The sequence below is a fragment of the Lotus japonicus genome, chromosome 3 (genome assembly GCF_012489685.1).
Source record: "Lotus japonicus ecotype B-129 chromosome 3, LjGifu_v1.2".
Classification (NCBI taxonomy): Eukaryota; Viridiplantae; Streptophyta; class Magnoliopsida; order Fabales; family Fabaceae; genus Lotus; species Lotus japonicus.
The window spans coordinates 26,266,599-26,286,387 of NC_080043.1; the positions used below are offsets into that span (position 1 = coordinate 26,266,599).

General features: G+C 38.9%; 1 protein-coding gene across 1 annotated transcript; it reads right to left on the minus strand.

The window, feature by feature from the left end:
- Positions 1-2,316: 2,316 nt before the first annotated feature.
- LOC130748762 (uncharacterized) lies at positions 2,317-7,525 on the minus strand. The gene is made up of 5 exons (XM_057602004.1): positions 7,356-7,525; positions 6,310-6,452; positions 6,074-6,203; positions 3,286-3,477; positions 2,317-2,767 (listed from the first exon to the last, which is right to left on the minus strand). Exons 1-5 carry the CDS (start codon positions 7,416-7,418, stop codon positions 2,558-2,560), a joined length of 738 nt encoding a protein of 245 aa, XP_057457987.1. The 5' UTR covers positions 7,419-7,525; the 3' UTR covers positions 2,317-2,557.
- Between the last annotated feature and the right edge of the window lie 12,264 nt (positions 7,526-19,789).

Genomic DNA, 19,789 nt, shown 5'->3' on the forward strand with positions numbered 1-19,789 from the left:
GACATTCGACAAAATCATGTTCTTATAATACTATTTTGTCTCCGAACTTTTCTCTCCAGCACAGAAATGATGAACACGTATTGTTGGAGGAGTGTGAGTTAGAAGTCATATATTTCATGGAAAAAAAGGTTGAATAATATACATATAAGTGTTTATTGTGATATTTAGTAAACAAACATCTTCCAAATTCAACTGGAAAAAGATTAAGAGTTTTGCGAATTAAGGGTTCTTTTGAGAAAACTTCTTGTCAAAGCGCGTGTGAAACTAGGTTTTTCGACAACCGTGTGTCAAGGGACAAAAGAATTCAAAAAAAACGAAAGACAATTAAAAGTGCTTGAAAGTAGAATTCACTGAGTAAAAACAAAGTACATAATTCGAAAAGTTTTACATCATCTAAACACAGGAAATCTAAAGAGAATGACAACAAGTTCGGAACTATCTAAGTGCAAGAATCGTAAATGGCTGGTTCTGCAACGTACTCCTCCATGATCACATTAGGCTCGTTGAGTCTCTTTGATGCGGACATGAGAGCTTTGTAGTGAGTTTTAAGAGTTGAGTTGGAACCCGTTTTCTGAATTAGATTCTCCTATTTATAGAGCTCCATGCCCTGTATGTACTTGTCGGTTTTCTTCCTTACTGGATGAGTTAGTGGGTCTGATTCCCCACGATCTGCTGCTTGCCCCGGAAGTTCCATGCGTAGTGGTGAGGGTGGTATTCTTCAACTGCCTCTTGGCCACTTAATGGGAAATGCATGTTCTCTTAACTGACTCAGTCAATGCTGCACGTGTTTAATATGCCCGTGTTTGTAGCAACGGTTACCAGTGTCCTCTTGTTGAAATCTGCTATCCATTTAACTTGACATTTTTTCTTAACTCTCCTGGTCCATTTTTCGACCGCCCCATGCGTTTTGGGCCAAATATTTTGGGCCAACAATAAGTGAAAGTACTAAATGTTTTAAGGTTTTAATTAGATGAAAAATGTTTTAATTCACCATTGTAGTTTACTATTAACCCAATATGCATGAAAAGATATCCTAGAAATTTAGATATCTAGCGACTAATCAATATGTAATCCATTTTAAATTAATATTGGCTAAACAGTTTTACTAAATTCGAAGAGGATTGCCTCAAGTAGATACATGTGGAAACTTTTTATTGGAGCAAGGAATCACTGTAATGTTGTTTTTGTTTTTATTAAGGTCTTAAAAGTAGATAAATGTGATAATATTTTGATCTCTCTCCAGTTGTCATGCTACCGGAAATATTTTTCCCTTTCAAAAAAAAAAAAGAAATATTTTCCAATTTGTGTCTAATAAATAATGTATTTTTGTGTCTAATAAATAATGTATTAAAAAAATAGTTGGAAGTCTAACACGTGCATAATCATATTTGTGTGTGAAAGGAAACATGTAATGGTGAGGGATCTGAATCTTAAACTGATAAGATTTTGGAAATTTGTGGTCCTATTTATGACTATATGGTTGGTATGCAAGACAAATGGAAAAAAAATTGGTCAGATTGCAGCTGTTTATTACTTGGGTCTTTTTTTGTTTTTCAATTTTCGCACATGATCCTTTTCTTCTTTGTTAATTATTTGGTCCAAGATCCTTTTGGTCACACCATTTCATATAGCCTTCAATTCAGTACACACCATTCCAATGTGCTCACTCCCACTCTATATGTATGTCTATGTTTGAATTTTCGCTGAACTCAATATGAATTTATGTTGAACTCAATATCGTAAAATTCTACTTCTCTGATCCACGTTATACTCAATGCGACAAATTCTAACTTCTTTATTAATACTTATAATTACGTGAAATAATGTTAACGTTTGCACCAACGTCAAACCAAACATACATGTAAAGGCAACCATCATACCTAGTGGGTATGTCTATTCCACAGTCTAACATCTTATCTAAACATTATTTGGATAGTCAAAATTGGCTAAGATTCTCGCTTATGTTTTTCAAAATGACAGAAATTCCAAAGGTACTCCATTTCAAGTTTCAAAACTCAAAACAACTTACATATGTTTGCGTTTACATTGAATTCAATGGTAATTCAAGTTGAAATCAATGTCACAAAATTCTACTTCTTTATTTGTGCATTTTATTTGTGTATTGAGATATGTAAAAGGAAGAAACAAACATAGACTTATCCAAGAAGTAATGGGTGATTCTAATGAGGACACAGGGCTGAACTGCTTTGACATGCTTTAGACTGGTCCTCATGCACAGAGCAAATCCAAGCCAATTTAATTATCACAATACAATCAAAATTTCTGTATGAAGAAGACTGAAATAACAAGAGAATGTGACAAGAACAATCAAACCACTAGCCAAAATAATTTATTCAATTACAGAAAAGCTACAACTGTATAAAAATTATTCCCATGTCAGTTTTTTCAAAGATACATCCAAATTTCAGCAACCAACTAAAGTGCAAGAAGAAGAACAAGCTTCCAGTTTGTAGCGCCACTTAAGCGGGCACTACATTATCACTTAAGATGAAGTAAACTTGTAGCATATAGCATCAGAATTCAGCTACTAAATTACCTAACTATACAAGTAACGTGTCATCCAAGTCTGGAAGCGAGACCACGCCAGCTGAACCGCAGCTTCATCTTCATCAGGCATTCCCATGTTCTTCCTCCTCTGAATTCCTTCAGGGGACCTGTTCATGAATGAATGTCCATTGCCAGGATACATGTGTACTTCATATGGAGCACTAGATTCCTTCAGCTTCTCCTCCAAGGCCGTAGCAGCCTGAGATATCAGACAATGTCATAACAAAATGTCATTGTTTAAATCTAAACACTATCTCAGAACATCAACACATTTATCTTCTCTCATCACTTCTCATCGCACGAAAAAGTACAGTTAGATACTTTAGTTATTAACTTATTATCATAACTTTGTTCTGCACAACTTGCATTCATTGGCAGTATCCAGATGAATGAAAACATCAATGTCTATTGAACTTTGGTTTTCCTGAAGCTGTAAAACTCTTAGGTTAGAAGGTTAGATTCACTTCAGCCCAGTTTTCCCCCTTAGAAGACACCTATGTGGGGAATTGGAATCTGTATTATATAAGTCTCAAAACTTCCTTAACTTAATTTAGGGTAACCAAGTACTCTTGATATGATAATTGGAATCTGTGAAGGGATTTTTTTATTTCCGTTCAATGATGCAATCAAGAAGGCCAAAATTCAAGATAATTAACTTTGTCTAACTAGTGATAATTTGAGTGAAATTAAGAGAGAATTGAAAAGAAAATCGCATACGGTAACATCTGAAAATCCCTTAACACTATCCAGCTCTCCAAAGTGAGCCTGAATAGGAGCCTTGGCTTGGGAAGCGTCCGCAAGATCTGAAGGAGGAACTCCATAGAATGCAATAGCAGCATCAACCTCTGGAACCAAGACAGAACTTGCAACAGCGAGAGCAGCCCCCATACAAAATCCAGTTACACCAGCCTGTTGTAATAAATGAGGAAGTCACATTTTCCATAATTTAGAGTAAATGATATTCCTAAAATTCCAGAACTTCACAGAAATAAATTCAAATTTAGTGAATTCCTTAAACTAAACTTCACAAACCAGTGTAGGCACTTCAATCAACAATATTATAGTTCATAAGAACACATCAGTGGTCTTGCCCTCTACCTACAACCAAATAAACTCTAAAAACACTATGGAAAGAGACTAACATCGATAGTAAAACAGACAAAATCTCAGCAAACTTGTGTACTATAACCGACTCGTGAGATTGCACAAACAAATAGGATAGTGTTATTGGTAAAATTTTAGATTTAAACCATAGTTAGAATACAAGGCATTCACAGGCTTAATCCCTAACACAGAGTTCCCTTTCTTAAGCACACAGCAAGAGGATGGGTTTCTGAATTGGTAACTACCCCCTATACATTTAGAAATTAAAATACACATTACTGTCAACTCATAATAACTACCCTCCCATACACACAGAAATAAACACGCACAACTGTCATAAAATGAATATAATTTCCCCCTAGCATAACTGCCCACTAGAAACCCTAATTTTCCTTCTAACATAGACTTTCGAAAGCATTGAGCTTTTGCCCTCCTTTGCCCTATCATACTATTTGTAATCAGTTTTAAAAAATGCCTAGAAAGCAATTCCAACTTAGTAAGATCAATCTATTGTCATGTTATAGTAACTCATGTGTCTTAGTCGGCCATTTTTTGAATAGTAAGATCAATATATATTAATCGGCCATTTTTTTCCTTTTTTTTTTCGATGAGGGGGTTTTTATCCTTTGCAGGGGTCGATCCCTGCATCTGCACCTACATATCCCTCGGCTTCGGCTCTTACCACTTGAGCTATCCGTCAGGGACTTCTAACTCATGTGTAATACGTATCAAACTATTCAAACACTTCCATTTGCAGGTTGGATTGTTGGAACCAAAGCTTTCTAGTTAATAAAACCTTAGTTTGGGTTCAGAAGCCGCTGCAAAGGGCTAGCCCATTTTTTGAGATTTGTCCGGTGCCTGAGGTAACACCGCCATTGACATCAGACGTCATTGTTCTGTCTACTCTCTTTTCACTGCACCACTTGTTTGGTTGTGTTTATAGGAGTCTCTTCATTTTTTTATATTACTTGTAAATCACGGGTGTTACAATTTTGTGGTCTACATCTCATTCATTCTGCGGCTCTAGGGTTTTGGGGAGGTTTCTCTTATGATTTTACTGTTTTTTAGTAGTTTTGTAATTCTGGTTTGGAATGATCAATAAGGCATCAAGACCCTAAGCAACATTTATTTAAGCATTTTTAGACTAAGGACTTTGGTCCTCTGCGTTATTTTCTTAGGATTGAGGTGGCTAAGTCTTAGTCAGGTATTTCCCTCTCACAACGAAAGTATGCTCTTGACATTTTGAAGGAGACATGTCTGCTTGATTGCAAACCAGTTCAAACTCCATAGATCCTAATGTCAAGCTTGTTCCCAATCAAGGGAAGTCTGATCCTGATTTAAGAAGATACTGAAGACTGATGAGCCAGTTGAATTATCTAACCATGACCAGACCTGATATATCATTTCCTGATAGTGTTGTATCAGTTAGTTCCTCACTTCTCCCTATGATTGTCAGTGGCACGCCGTTATTCAAATTCTTCAATGCATAAAAAGTCATTTAGAAAGGGACCTATTTATACAGATAGGTGTTATACTGAAATTATTGGATAATTTGATGCAGATTAGGCCGGAGATGTGAACATACACGGTCTACTTCAGGTTGGCACACACAACTTGTCAGCTCCTACGGTTGAAGCATTTAATTCAGGAGTTGAAGTTTTGTGATGTTGGATTGTTGGTCCAAGAGAACTAATGTGTGATAACCAGTCAACTTTGAACCTTTCCTCCAATCCAGTCTTTAATGACAGAACAAAACATAGAGAAATTTATTGCCATTTTATCAGAGAGAAAAATCTTTCTTGCATCATCAAAACTTCCTCTTTTTGTTCCAAGGATCAATGTGCTGGTATCTTCACTAAGTCCTTAAGGAGTTCTTGAATATCATACATTTGTTCCAACTTCCAAGATTAAATATAGGTTCATATGATCTATACGCTCAAGATTGATGGGTAATGTTGAGATATTAGATATGTTTTCTTATCATAAGATAAGATTAGATACAAAATTATGATTTGGTAAGATTAGGTTTGAGATATGTTTTGATAAGATAATATAGATATGATAAATATTATCATGTCACCATGTACCAGATATAATTAGTTTTGATACACCAGGAAATCTATTGTTGAGATATACTATGACACTTGTCTAAAAATTGTACTTCTAAGTCATGTGTAATACATATCAAACTATTCAAGTTATTAGAATTCTTTAAGTTTCAGTTCTTTCGGTTGATAACAACTAGAAAAACCTTCTGCAACTACTGCATGATGATAAAAGTACAGTAAATTCTTCAGACAAAGGCCACCAATCAAATACCCAGATCAATCAGATATTGTAGATAACAGGGAAGATTTAAGGGAGAGAATTATTTATCTTGATAAGACAAAAAGTGGACAACCTTCTTAGAACCATTTTCCTTAAGCCAGTTAATTGAAGCACGGATATCCTTTACAGCACCTTCCCAATCAAGATCAGTCATCAAGTGCTCTGCTTCTGCAACATCAAGAGTAACCTTTCCTCGGTACAGACTGGGAAAAAGGCAAAACCCACCAATCATCCATCCAAAAGTAGCACGTGACATACATCGACACATTAAGAATGAAGATAAAGAAAATTAAGTTAGCATTATCTTACTCTGGGATAAGAGCTCTATACCCAGTACCAAGCTGAGAAATCTTCAAAGCATGGTTCTTAATTTCGTACTCCACACCCCACCATTCCTGAACCACAACAATTCCAGGAGCACCTTCTTTTCCAACCACATATGCATCAAATGTCTGGTCATGGAAAACAAAAAATTACATAACAGAAATAAAAACAAGTTTCAATGCAGGCTTTAAACATGAAATGGTGGCAAAGGGAATATTCAGTTCCAACAACATTACTAGGAACACGTAACAACTTCATGCTGCAAACTACTTTAACCACATAAATTCATCAAAATTACTTGGAACGGTAACTGAACTCATTAGCATAGCCTGAAATAATCTGATCAAACAATAATTCACTTATCAAGCCCAGAATGTGAAAAAGCAACTCTGGCCAATTCAGCACATGTGACAATTTATAGACATTTTGTTTGTTAACCAGTGTTTGCTGTGAGACTAATCATTCGCTTCACTGTCAGCCCACTAAGCGGTACGAGGCTGTTGACCAATGAGTTTTTACATTAACAAGAGTTGGGAATCGAATTCCCAACCACTTGTTCAAGGGACGAAGTGCTGAATCACTCCACCAACCAGCTTAGTTGACAATTCATAGACATTAAGCACATTTCATAAGGGTAAGTGGGACATGGTAGCAGGATTCCATTTCAAAATAAGTTTTTGACAAAGGCCCAGAATAATATCTGTGGTGAAAATTCATCATCACAACACATTGAAGGAAAAACTTGTAACGTTTTGTTTTGGGCACGTTGACTTTTTATTTTGCTAGGCATGTTCATAACCCTCTATTAAGGGGGAGATTAAAACAAGAAGAAAGAAAAAACACAAGTCAAAGACAAATTTAGCAGCAGCAATCACAAGTAAAATACAAGTCAAAGATAAATGGAAAATCCTGGTTTACATTTAGAAAAGCATCGAAATACAGTAAAGCTAAGTAATCAAAATATATGAATGGCATGAGCTAGTGTACTCGAATAAACAAAGTGCGAGTGGATTGAAAGAGGGTAGACTCACAGTGTCGTCCCTTTGAATCTGGATTTTCTCGAAAGGGGATGATGATGATGTGGTGTCAGCCATTGAGTGAAAGAAGGAAAACGAGGGAACAGCAGCAGAAGAGAGAAGAAAATCACAAAACTTCTGAGGAATCGTTGACTCTGATTTTCGTTATACCTGTCTCGTAACTCATTCTTCTATTATTCTATTGATAATAACAAGGTGAACACATTGTATTTTTCAGTGATTAGTTTTAGTTTTTTTTTTCTTCTCAAAAAGACTTAAGTATTTTATACTCCTGTATAATATAAGGTCTAATACTATAAGACATGATTATATTAGATCTGAAAAAATAAGGCCTGATAAAATTTTAATATTATACAGCGTTTTGTCATACATTAATTTGGTGGCGAAAATAGTGGTGGCGGCGGCGGCGGTGTAGTAGACTAGTAGTGGCGATAACGATGACGGTATCAACAATGGTGGCAGTAGTGGAGCGTGGTGGTGGTGGCGGCGACAATGATGATGGTGGCGGTAGTGGCGGCGGCAGCGGTGGTGGTGCGGCAGTGGTAGTGGTGGCGACGGTGGTGGTGGTGGTGGCGGTTGATTAAATATATTCAAGTAGTTTACATCAAACTCTTATCATGCCTTATCCATCATCTATAGGGTGAGTTAAATAGTCCATCATTTTAATGTATAAGAGGGGATTGATGTATAAATTTATACAATACAATGTGAGCACCAAACACAAATGGTGCTCTGTTTCTCAAGTTGGTTTCCTGGGCTCTGTTGCGGTGAGTATTCTTCTGTGCGTTGTCGTGTTTTTGCTTTGCAGTTGAGGGATGAGGCTGCATGTTCTACTTGGCCACGCGAGAAGGAGGAGGCTTCAGCACCGCCACCATATAAATCCGCCCCTCGCGTCGTCTACCGCTTCGTCGCAATCTGTCACGCCCTCTTCGGTGGAAGATGATCGAGATGGTGCGCTGGTTGGTGAGGGCGTGGTTGTTGATGGTGTGGATGTTTCTGCGGCTGTGAATGGAAATGGTTTTGCGCGTGTTGTGAGTTCCCATTAATTCGAACTAGTCAGTGGCGATATGTCTTGAGGATGGTGGCAGCCCTGGTGTAGGTTCTTTATTTGTGGAAGAGATTTCAGATGTGGTGTCTTACGCACAATTAAAGGAGTTGTTCGCTCGGTGTGGGACAGTGAGAAGCGTTTATGTCCAACGTCATTGGAAGCTAGGTAGGCAAACTCGTTTTAGTTTTGTTCATATGTTATCGACGGATGATGCGTGCAAGGCCAAAGCCATGCTTGACAACTGACGTCTTGGTGGGTCTTCCTTGTCTGTTTTGGCAGCAAAGGTCCCCCTTCGAAAGCGCGGATCGTGATCTAGAAGTAGTGTATGAGCCTCAAGTTCAACCTGAGAAAGCTCACATGGAAGAAGAAGCAGCGGTCACTACCTTGGCCGCAAAACCTTGGATATTAGCCTTGGAAGCAACACGAGAATATGTTGATCAACGTATGGAAGGAATTGAGCAGATGCTCAAGCCTCAAGATGCTTTTGGAGCACACTACTTATTGATCTTCTCCTGCCCTCCTTATAACTAGCTTTATTCATAAATTATGACAATTTGCATGCTTGTCTTTTGCTATCTTTGGATAATTTGGTTCATGCTACTTTTTAGTTGTTATTCTGGTGAATGCATGCTATGTTTAGCCCCTTATCATTATCGTCTGATTACTCTTATGCCTATGCCATGACTTGTATGCTCTGATACCAGTCATGCTTTATATCTTATACTTTTGCCAATGACAAAGGGGGGAGAGTAAAAGAAAAAGAGTAAAATTCAGGGAGTAAAGACTAGGCAATCATGTGAAGGGGAGAGCAACATAAATTTACCTTTTTTTTATTTAATACTATCTTTCTGAAAAAGTTTGGGGGAGCTCTTACAATAAGTTTTTAAAAGGTTTTTTTTTACCATTTATCTTAAAAAATCATCATCATCAAAAGGGGAAGATCGTTAAGTTCAAACGTTAGATGCCTAATTCTTTAATCTCATGTTTTGAGTGATAACATTTTCGATTATATCCTGTTGGGATACAAAAATTTCTCTAAACTCTCAAACTTTCAGGGAAATATATAACTCGCTCTACTAACGCGCGTCCAGATATCATAAGTCTCGTCTAAAGATGATATCGTCCACTGGATTGACCAATCAACAAAAGTTTTATTGTCTACACTCTTGAGGGTATGAGAATGGTATGTTGAAAGCTCCAATGTCCAAAGCCTACGTGGAAATAGATAAAGAACTCAAAGTACATCACGTGAGCAACAAAAAGACGCATTGAACAAAGTGAAAGTACAACGTTGTTACGTATGTCACATCAAAAGATATCTATTAACTCCAACTTTCACTCAAAGAGGTAATGTCCATTGTACAAAAATTCTACATACCTTTTGAATCATCGTTTTAGAAAATATCTCTGATCAAAGTACTTCAAACGAGCAAAATCATTCAATGCAAAGCAGATAGTCGTTTACACTATGAATGGTCAACTAACGGAAGACTACAAAGTCTTAAGAAGATAAGGAATGTAACGCCCCGATTTCTCGAGTGTCACACAATAACCAATTAACCAATTTTTGTAAAGAGTTTTCGTCGATTCACTTATTATTCTTGAATTAATGACAAAAGTTCAATTATTGTGAAACTCTTGAAAACTTACCAATTTAACTTGCAGAATAAATAAAACACAAATTTCTGAAATAAACAACTCTTTTAATTAAAAGTAATAATCCAACAGTACATAATCCGAAAACCACGGGCTAAGGCCCAAAACCAAGATACATCAAATAATCTCTGAAAAATAAAGCTAGTACATGATAATTCAGGACTACGTATCACTCGACCCCAACAAAACAAACATCAATCACTCCTCAAGCCACCCACAAAGTCTCTGAAGCTTCTTCACTGGGACCTTGGCTTCTGGCTCAGCACAGTTACCCTCCGCCTCTACCTCCACTAGTATAGCAGCTTCAGCAACAGGCGGTGGGGAAGCAACCTCCGCATGCTCGGAAGGATCCTCATCTACGTCAGCCAACTGTGGAGAGTTCGACCCGGAGCACTCATCACCAGGGTGCAGGAAGCGGCAAGGCGCAAATGGCATCTTCACCTTGCCCCACTTCATCTTCTGAGTCTCGATGATGTTTCCATGCCGGTCGCGTCCGGTGATCGTAGCACTGCCGACGTACAAGCGACGTACCTGGCTAGAGTCGGTCCGCCAGGCATTGTCCTTCCCTTGGTCATGGAGATCGATCGTCCATGAGGTCACCGAGCTCTTGATCTTCACCATCTGCCCCCCCCCCCCTAGAATAACACATAACACATAAACAGGGTCAGATCTCATGTTCAACATATAGCAATCATATTTCTCATAAATAACAAGATTTAAATGGGAATCTATAAGTCACATCTCAGTTAGTCACCTAAGTTCAGTTAGACTAACGTCCTCACCATTCACACAACCACCTCAACACCTTGGCCAAATCACGATCATCCGCAGATGAACAATCACAAGGGAACACTCAGTACAACCCAAGTCACATGGGGACACTCAATACAACCCATAATCTCGAGGAGACCGCAGTCAACCTCATCACGTGGGGACACACAGTACAACCCACAAACACCCTCGCGTGCAAGTAACCGTTTGTCTCTAACGGCACCATCGTTCTCATGGTCCATAGTCATAACTAGACCTATGTTCCATTTACATTCTCATTTTACTTGCAATCGATTAAGTTCTCAATTCTCTTTGTTCATGGCTCTAATATGTCAACCTAGAGTCTTAACAATTTCAACAACGAATAATGAAACATAAACGACAAGAAGTAATCACAGTGCCAATAGGAATTACAGCTGGATGAGCGACCTTTTGGCAATATCCCAGTCAGGAAATATATAAGCTACATCAAAACACTTAGTCATATCCTCATATAAACCAATACTTAAATCATGGCAGATTCATTATTCAAACCATCACATAAACTTGTGCATGAATTGAAAGAAAGAAAACTCGCCGACAACCATAAAAGTGGCTCGGCCGAACCCTAAAAGGGCTCAAGGGTTTTCAAAACTTTTCCTTTCTTCCATTTCAACCTCACAAGCCAATGTCCAGCCAACAATATCAAACATATTCACTCAAAAATCCAGAATTGAACATACATCAACTTTCATGCTAAATCATGTGAAAATCAAGTCAAATTTAGCAAATAATCATGGATTACATACATAAGGACATAGGGACATATGATATACATCAACATCTTATCCTTATCATCATTCATACCTCACAATTGTGATGAAATTCCAGCAGTAGTTAACAATCACCACTAGAACAAAGACTAAAGGAAAAGCCACCAAAACCCTAAATTTTGGGCATGGCCGAGAGCACTACATGCTCTAGTGCTCCTTTCTTTTTTTTTATTAATATTTTGGCCATCCTCTAGGCCAACATACAACAAGCAACTTATCATGTTAATCATCAACATAATCAATCTTAAGCATGTGATTCATCAAGGGATTCGATCTAGACTAAACCATGGTAAGATTGTCAATTTTGGTGTCAATTGCATGTGATCATGGCATCAACTTTTGATCATGTTTTAAAACAGCAAATATCAAGTCCAAAAGACATGTGTTCAACCCTCAACCCTCATACAACCTCATACATCATCAACTGTTGGTCAATTCGCAAGTGTACGAATACCTCCGGGTTTTAAAATATCGAACCACAGGGATTGTGAGTGAGAATTGTTGATTTAAGCCTAAAGTTTGCAAGTTCTTAAAGCAGTAAATTTCAAAGATTGGTGTTGGTTGTTTGTGACAAAAGATTTGCAAAAGAGCAATGTTGAATAAGTTGTGAAAAACAAATGATGGAAAATTGTCTTGGGTTTTTGATCATCTAATCCATTTTAGTCCACCTATCCTATGCATGTGAAACCTTGATTTAACTCTTGTTGTTATAGCCTATGTACTTACTAGTTGATTCCTCACAAGAGTAACTCTCTCAAACTGAAAGATAAGCCCAATTCCTTGTGTACTTAAACATTCATAAGAGGTATGATAGCATGGATATTCAGGCCAACAAAACCCTACCCTCACTCTATGCCTAGAAGCAAGTATAGAAGGATCTATTCCAATTCATGTCCCTAAATCAATACAAATTTCCATTTGATTATAATCTAGCCTATAGCAAAGGTGCACCAAAGCTAAACATGCAATAAGGAATTGAAATACAAGATTGAATCAAGACTCATGCATAGAGATAGGATTTAACAAACTAAAATTTCATAGAATCTCTTAACCCAAAGCAAAAAGTAAACTAGCCACTCATGGCTAGTGAATTCATAAAGAAAATGTAAAGAAAACCTGAGAAAAAATACAAGTTGGAAGCCTCCCTTGGCCCCAAAGTTCTCCTCAACTCTTAAACTTGATCAAAAATGAGTGAAATGTTCAAATGTATCAAAGAAATTGGCCTAAGCCTTATTTATAGGCAAAATAAACGAGGCTGGGCGCTCAGGCGCCAATTCAGAGCGCCTGAGCGCCAATTGCATGTTGAAAAACATGCCTCTGGACCTAATTGGCGCCTAGGCGCCCATTCCCAGCGCCTAGGCGCTTAAGCTCGCCTGAAAAGGACTTTTTGGCTTCTGAAACTCCTCTTTTCAATCCTCTTTAAGTTCTCCATCAATTCCATGCTTCTTGGCCTTCTTTCTTCTTCAGTTTCTGCTCTCCAAACCTAACCAACAAGTCAAGGAAGATTCTAGAAGCTCCAAGAGCTCATTAGCACAAGAGGTCCTTCATAAAACACAACAAAACCATGCAAGTCCTAAACTTTACTTAAAATGCAAGAAAACTCCCTATAAAACTACTAAATTACCAAAACAAAATAAAGACTAAAGAAAAGATAAAAATGCATGAGAATGCATGAAACACTACATGAGACTCAACAAAAAGACTCAAAACACACAAAGAAATGACCCTAAAAACACTACTAAAATAGGGTCATCACACCACTATACTCAACGGCAGCTCGCCCTCGAGCGTAAATAACACTCGCTTGCCCTCAAGCGCAAGAAATGCTACCAAACAAGTGCTCTCAACAAGGAATACTTCACAAACAAAACAGGGGGGCCTAGTAATCACAGCTAGTTCCAAGAGAAAGACCTGACAACCTACTTCGTGCATCTTTTGAAAAGAGAAGAGTGTAGAGTCCATTCATGAGAAACATATAGAACTAAAAATCCTAGGATGAGATGTTAATTTAGTGCACTGAGCACACAAGCAAGTTCATAGGTCCTGAATGTCATTCACTCAATAGCAACAAAGATCAAACATGAAAATATTCAAAGAGACTTTCAAAAGGGTTGAAACACTGGCTAGGTAAAGCATGATGGTGGTTGGTCCCTAAGGGAAAACTAGGCTTTCAAGCACATTGAGTGTGGTCCTCCTCTAATAACCCCGGAGCTTTTCACAACACACATTTTTCACAAGCCTCTTGCACCCCCTTTTTCAAACTCTTTTTTTTTCCCTTTTTCCAACTCCAACTTTTGTTTGGGAGTTCTTTTTCTTTTTTTTTTTTAACTTTAAATTTGGGGCACGAGACTATTTCACAGTTTTTTCAGCTCCACTCAAATGAAACAAGGACCAACACTCCCCAATATTCCAACCAAACATCCATCCCAAACTTTTGGCTACAAAAAGATTCTCCAATTAAGCTCAAATGGGACAACTAAAGGTAATGTTCAACCACAAACTCAGAATCTCAAGAAATCCTATAAGTCTCAAGAATAAAACAGAAATCACTAAGCATGCTATGAGTGAAATTAACGCAGAACCAAGAATTGCAAGTGAGTCAAAATCCTCCAGAGACTTTTTATGGTGAAGGGTCAAAGATAGACCCTTAATGGACTCACCTCGACTCCTTTCTCAAGACACACTCGGAAGACCGAAGTCTCCTCCTCTCTTCCCCAACATGCAATCACTCATCGCCAAAAACAACAACAAGTATTCACAAAGCATTTTCAAAAACAGCACAAGTAGGGAAGCAAAACTATAGCTAAAAGCATGTGAGCATAGGGAAGTAAAAGACCCAAAAACAAAAAGCTAATTAACAATGCATGATAAAAAGAAAAACAAATTCTATAAATTTAAAAATATGCTAAAGATGCATGACCTACACTAAGAGTAGGAATACCTCAACAAAGTCACTCCATGGGGTCATGGTCACCCCTTCCATCGCCATAATCCGGATGAACACCGGCATCATGCATCAAGCTCAAATCGATCATCCCCTGCTCCAAGGTGTTAAAATCCATGGGCCCATTGTACCTGGGGTCTGATGTGCTACCTCCCCTCCAATGGAGGTCAAGATCTTGCCTCAAAAACATCCGCCCGAAAGCGGCCTCCATCCAAGCAGGAGAAGGGTCAGCACGTGGTGGAGTAACCACCTCATTCACCACCTCAACATTTTCTTCTTCCTCCTCTTCTTCTTCCTCTTCTTCTTCATCTTCTTCCGCTGGCTCCTCAGGATCCTCTTCCTCTTCCTCCTCTTAAGGCATTCTTGCCGTCCATTCTTTATAAAGTTGAGTGATCCTCTCCTTACTGAGCAGAGGTGCCACAGGCAACCTCTTCTCAATAACATGGACTGGCCTCCTAGCTCTGTCCCTCACTGCATGAATCAAAGAGCAAATCAAGTGAGGAAAGATGGGCCGATGCTTGTCTTTACTCCTGTTGTAGAGGGAATAAATCCGACCAGCAATGATGGTGGCCACATCCATAGGATGGCCTCTCACAATGCAGTAGATGGCAACCATTGTAACCTCTCTAACTTCAGTTTTGTTAGAGCTAGGAATGAGGGAATCCTGCAAAAATTCAGCCCAAACTCTAGCCAGCGGTGTCATATCCTTCCTCCGCACAAAAATAATCTCATCATCAACTGCTTCCCAGTCCCGCCCATGCCTAACAATCACTGCCTTCATGTCTTCCAAGATCTCCGGTGACTTCTCCTCTAAGAGCTCATGATAGGTGGCCTTCTCGGGGAAAAGCTCCTTCTCTTGGTCCTCCGTGAGGAGACCAAGATGCCTGCGAATGACTGCTGGATTGTAGTCAATCACATCTCCCCTGAACCAAGATGAATTCACCGGTGGCCTGGACCTGTCCTCTTGATTGTCACAGTAGGTGTTCGCGTAGAACTCCCTAACCATGACCTCACAAGCAAACGGAATGGGGTTGACCCAATTCTTCCACCTCCTAATCTCCATGGCTTCTTGCATGCCCAAGAGGTCTCTCCTTCCCTCCCGATAAAGAACTCCCCGCTCCTTCACACACTCCTTGTGTGCTGGGTGAGATCGATAAAACTCCTCCTTTTTCAATGAAAGGAAGCGGGAGCGATCAAAGCTCCGGGAGGTGGAGGAAGAAGCTGCAGCTCTTGTGTTGGTTCTTGCTCTTTTTGCAGGCATCTGCAAAATTGTTAGCCCATACACAAGCCACAAATGTTAGAGATGTTAGCTCAATAATAAAAAGAAATGAAAGAAGAAACTTTGTACAAAAATAAAAATAAAACAACCTAAGAGCACCCAACAAGTCTCTTAGTGATTTTGGCAAAGAGAGAAAGATTACCACAAAAGCACTTGCCAAAAATCGACTAAGAGAACCCATTGAGGCATTCTAACAAACGCCTTATAAGCAAAAGCTAAACTAAACTAATCCACAAAATCCTAACTACCCATTCCTCACAAATTCACAACCCCTTTCTAATTAAGCACAAAACCAACCCATAATGAACAAATACAACCCAAACCCAACTTGCACTAACACAAATTCACTCACCCTTACCCAAAAGAAGCATGCATTGCAAAACTCATGAACTATGATGAAGGGAAGTGGAAAATGGAACTTACCTTGACTTGAGAGTGAGTGGGTGCAAGTGGAATAGACTTGATGCAATGCAGAACTTTGAAGCAAAAGGAAGAGCCAAAGTGTGTGCAAGTGAGAAATGAGAAGTAGAAATGGGGTTTGGAGAGTGTGGGGTGCGTTTATATGAGAGAAATGAGAGTTAAGAGTGGGAAAATGAAAGGTTGGGATTTTAAAACTCAAAATGTGGGCAAAAAATACGAACAGGAGCGCTCGAGCGCTCGAGGGGAACGCTCAGGCGCTCACACCAGTTCCAGAGGCAGTGCCTCTGCCACTAATTGGCGCCTAGACGCTCATGAATTGGCGCCTAGGCGCTCAGCCCAGTTTTTTCACAAAAAAATTTTACTTTTTTTTTTCCTTTTTTTTTTGAAATTAAACACCTAAAATACTACAAAATTAAAAGATAGAAAATAACAAAATTAAAAGAATGGGTTGTCTCCCATTTAGCCCTAGGTTATAGTCCTAGGTGGACTCTCCTTCCGATGGTGTTAGGAAGGAAATTCCTTTCCATTGATTAACTTTCCACAAGTGCAAGGAAGAAACCTTGCACAAAACCTCTGGAGTAAATCCTCCCATGAGGCAATGTCCTCTTGCTCATCAAACCAAGCTCTAGCCTCCCTTGTCAAAGAATGAGGGAAGATTTTAATCTTCACTTCATCACTTGAAACGCCCTCAATCTTAGCAAGGGTGCTAGCTTGGGTAAACTTCACCATATGAGCATGTAAGTTCTCGTACTTGGACCCCCCATACTTTTTACCACTAACAAGCTTGATGAGAGCCGGATGGAACTCATCAATTTGGGCATTAACTTTGGGGGTCTCTTCTGACACCTTTGACCTGCTTCTAATCACATCATAGACAAAGTCATTGTCATGGTTAGTCTCAATCATAGGATTGAAAACAGAAAACCGTACCTTTTCCTTACCAACACGGAGAATGAGGTGACCCTTGTCAACATCAATCTTAGCTCTACCAGTAGCTAAGAAAGGTCGACCAAGGATGAGAGGAATCTTCTCATCCTCCTCCATATCAAGCACAACAAAGTCCACGGGGAACACATACTTGTCCACCCGCACCATTACATCCTCCACAATCCCATATGGAGTCTTAAGGGATCGGTCCGCCATTTGCAAGGAGAGCATGGTTGGAGTAACCTCTCCTAGGTTAAGCCTCTCAAACATGGTTGTAAGGCCCAAGTTTTTAAGCTTTGGATAAGTGAATAAAATATGAGAGTTTATTTGATTAAATAAATTTATGAAGGAAAAGGTTCAGGAAAAGTCCAAGGATTGTATCAAAAACCGATAAGAGTTATAGCACGACTAACATTCGCCTAATCTAAGGTCAAAGGTTTTAGTGAATAGTTAAATTACACATTAGGGCACGATGGAAACTAATTCCAAAAATCTTCAGAGAAATGTTAGAACTTCTCTTTTCCGTCTATAAACAAGTGTTTCGATGCGAAAGCCTGGAATGTACGAACGCCAAATTCCAATTCTCGAAAGTTTGCCGAAACGGAATCCCTGATAGTTCAAGAAACCTGAAATCAACGGACGATGAAGACTTTTTCCATTCGAAGCTTCAAATGAAGATTCCACCCGCATTCGCCTATTTCTCTCGTTATTTCTAATCTTTCTTCAGAAGGAAGTTTTCTCTACCGACGATCACTGCAAAAAGTAGTTTTTCGGGATAAACCGACTTACACCGACTTTGGATCGTTTGGTTTAATTCCAAGAATCCTGTTTTGAGTTCTGGAATTCTGTCGCCAGAACCTATCTTAGAATTCGCAGAGGAACGCGCAGGAAAAATCGGAATCGCGAAAATATCATTTTTCCGCATTTTCCAAAATCTATAAATAGCTTGAAAATTAGATTTTTTTGCAAAAACCCACCCATTCAAACCCCCCAAACCCGCGGCCAGCAAGAGGAGAAGAGGAGGAGGTGATTTTCGCCGATCTTTGCCCGTTTGCTTCACCGATCGTTGCTAATCGAAGACCTTGAGGTAGGTAAACTATATCTCTCTTCTGATCGTCGTTTCTGTCGACTTCTTCTATGTCTTTCTGTGCTCAAAGTTTTGAGCTTTTTGTAAAACTGTCCAAATAAGCTGATTTCAGTGTCTAAACTTATTCCCTGCATGCTCCTGAGCGTGTTCTGCGGATTATATTTTGTCAGATGTCGACGAAATGCCGCCGGAATCAATTTTTGCATCAAATACCCATTTTTAGGCAAAGTCGCAACCTTTAAGCTGAAAACTATCGACTTGGCTTAGTGCTAGTAGGATTAGTCGTCATAAACGTCGTTGTTGACGTCCCCATCCAATTTGTTTTTCAAAAATCCAATTTTGAAATTCTGAGCTGAAAATAATGACCAAACTACCCCTATATCAGTTTTCGATCCAAAAATTTTTCCGAGTTTAGATTCGCCTTAGTTACGGCGTATGATAACCTAGGAACCAAGTTTGATCGAAGAAAAATCGACCCTCCCAATTAAGGAAAGTGGCCGAGAGCTATACCAAGGAGGGGAGGAAATCCGACTTTTTCGAAAACTTGTCTTAACGCGTTAGATTGTCGTACCACGGAGGTTGTGATGTACCGTGTGACCCTAGGACTTATTGTTTGCTGAGTTTTTGACTCCTTGTGTTGATTTCTGTGATTTTTGCTTAAGGTTCTTTTGAGGAGTTTCCTGGTGATCAAGGAGAGGAGCGTGAAGGAACTTGTGAGGAGGAAGCTGGAAGACCCACCGGTGAGGGCTACTCTCTGAATTACTAGATAATTCTTTAGGTGTCGACGAATTCGACGTGATTTATGTGTTATGCACTTAATTGCTAAATGTCTGAAATGATTTCTGAGGCTTCGGCCGATCTTGTTGAGTACTTGATGCCATGATCTTGTGTGCTAAATGATTCACATGTTATGTGCTAAATGGTTAATCTAGGATGTGTTGGAATATGCTGTTTATGCTTATTGATTGAGCTGATTTAATTACGTTATTCCACTTATAACTGTGATTCTGAGGAGTGAGGATTGCGGGCAAGTCATGCCGAATTTTTATGAGATTTTTGAGAGAGATTGATAGGACGAACGGAGTTCGGGCCTTGTTATGTCTTAATGGATCGAGACCTTCTCAGAAATTATTTGGGATTATGGAATCCCTGAAACTCGTAGGAAACGTTATAAGACTAAAAGAAACCTATTTTCTCAAGGAAAATTCATAAGACATTAATTAATCTCTAAAACCCTTGAACAATAATAACAACCTTAGATAAGAGCTTAGAGCCTGATTATTAGTTTTGAAAATATGAGAAGTGTCGTCGAGTCCAAGTTTTGAGGAACTTACAAGTTTTCGAGTATGTTGATACTCTTTTGCTCGATGAGCAGGTTATTGTTTGGCTATCTAAAGTTTAGCCGGAAACTATAAGTTTCCAAGTACATTCGTACTCTTTCGCTCGATGAGCAGGTTATTGTTTGGCTATCTAAAGTTTAGCCG

Bases quoted from the DNA above. Each gene is read 5' to 3' on its own strand.
- LOC130748762 (XM_057602004.1), bottom strand. From the start codon at position 7,418: ATGGCTGACACCACATCATCATCATCCCCTTTCGAGAAAATCCAGATT. The intron at 6,204-6,309 runs GTAAGATAATGC...CCTTTTTCCCAG, and splicing joins TATAGAGCTCTTATCCCAGA to TCTGTACCGAGGAAAGGTTA. The intron at 3,478-6,073 runs GTTGTCCACTTT...TTATTACAACAG, and splicing joins AGGAAAATGGTTCTAAGAAG to GCTGGTGTAACTGGATTTTG.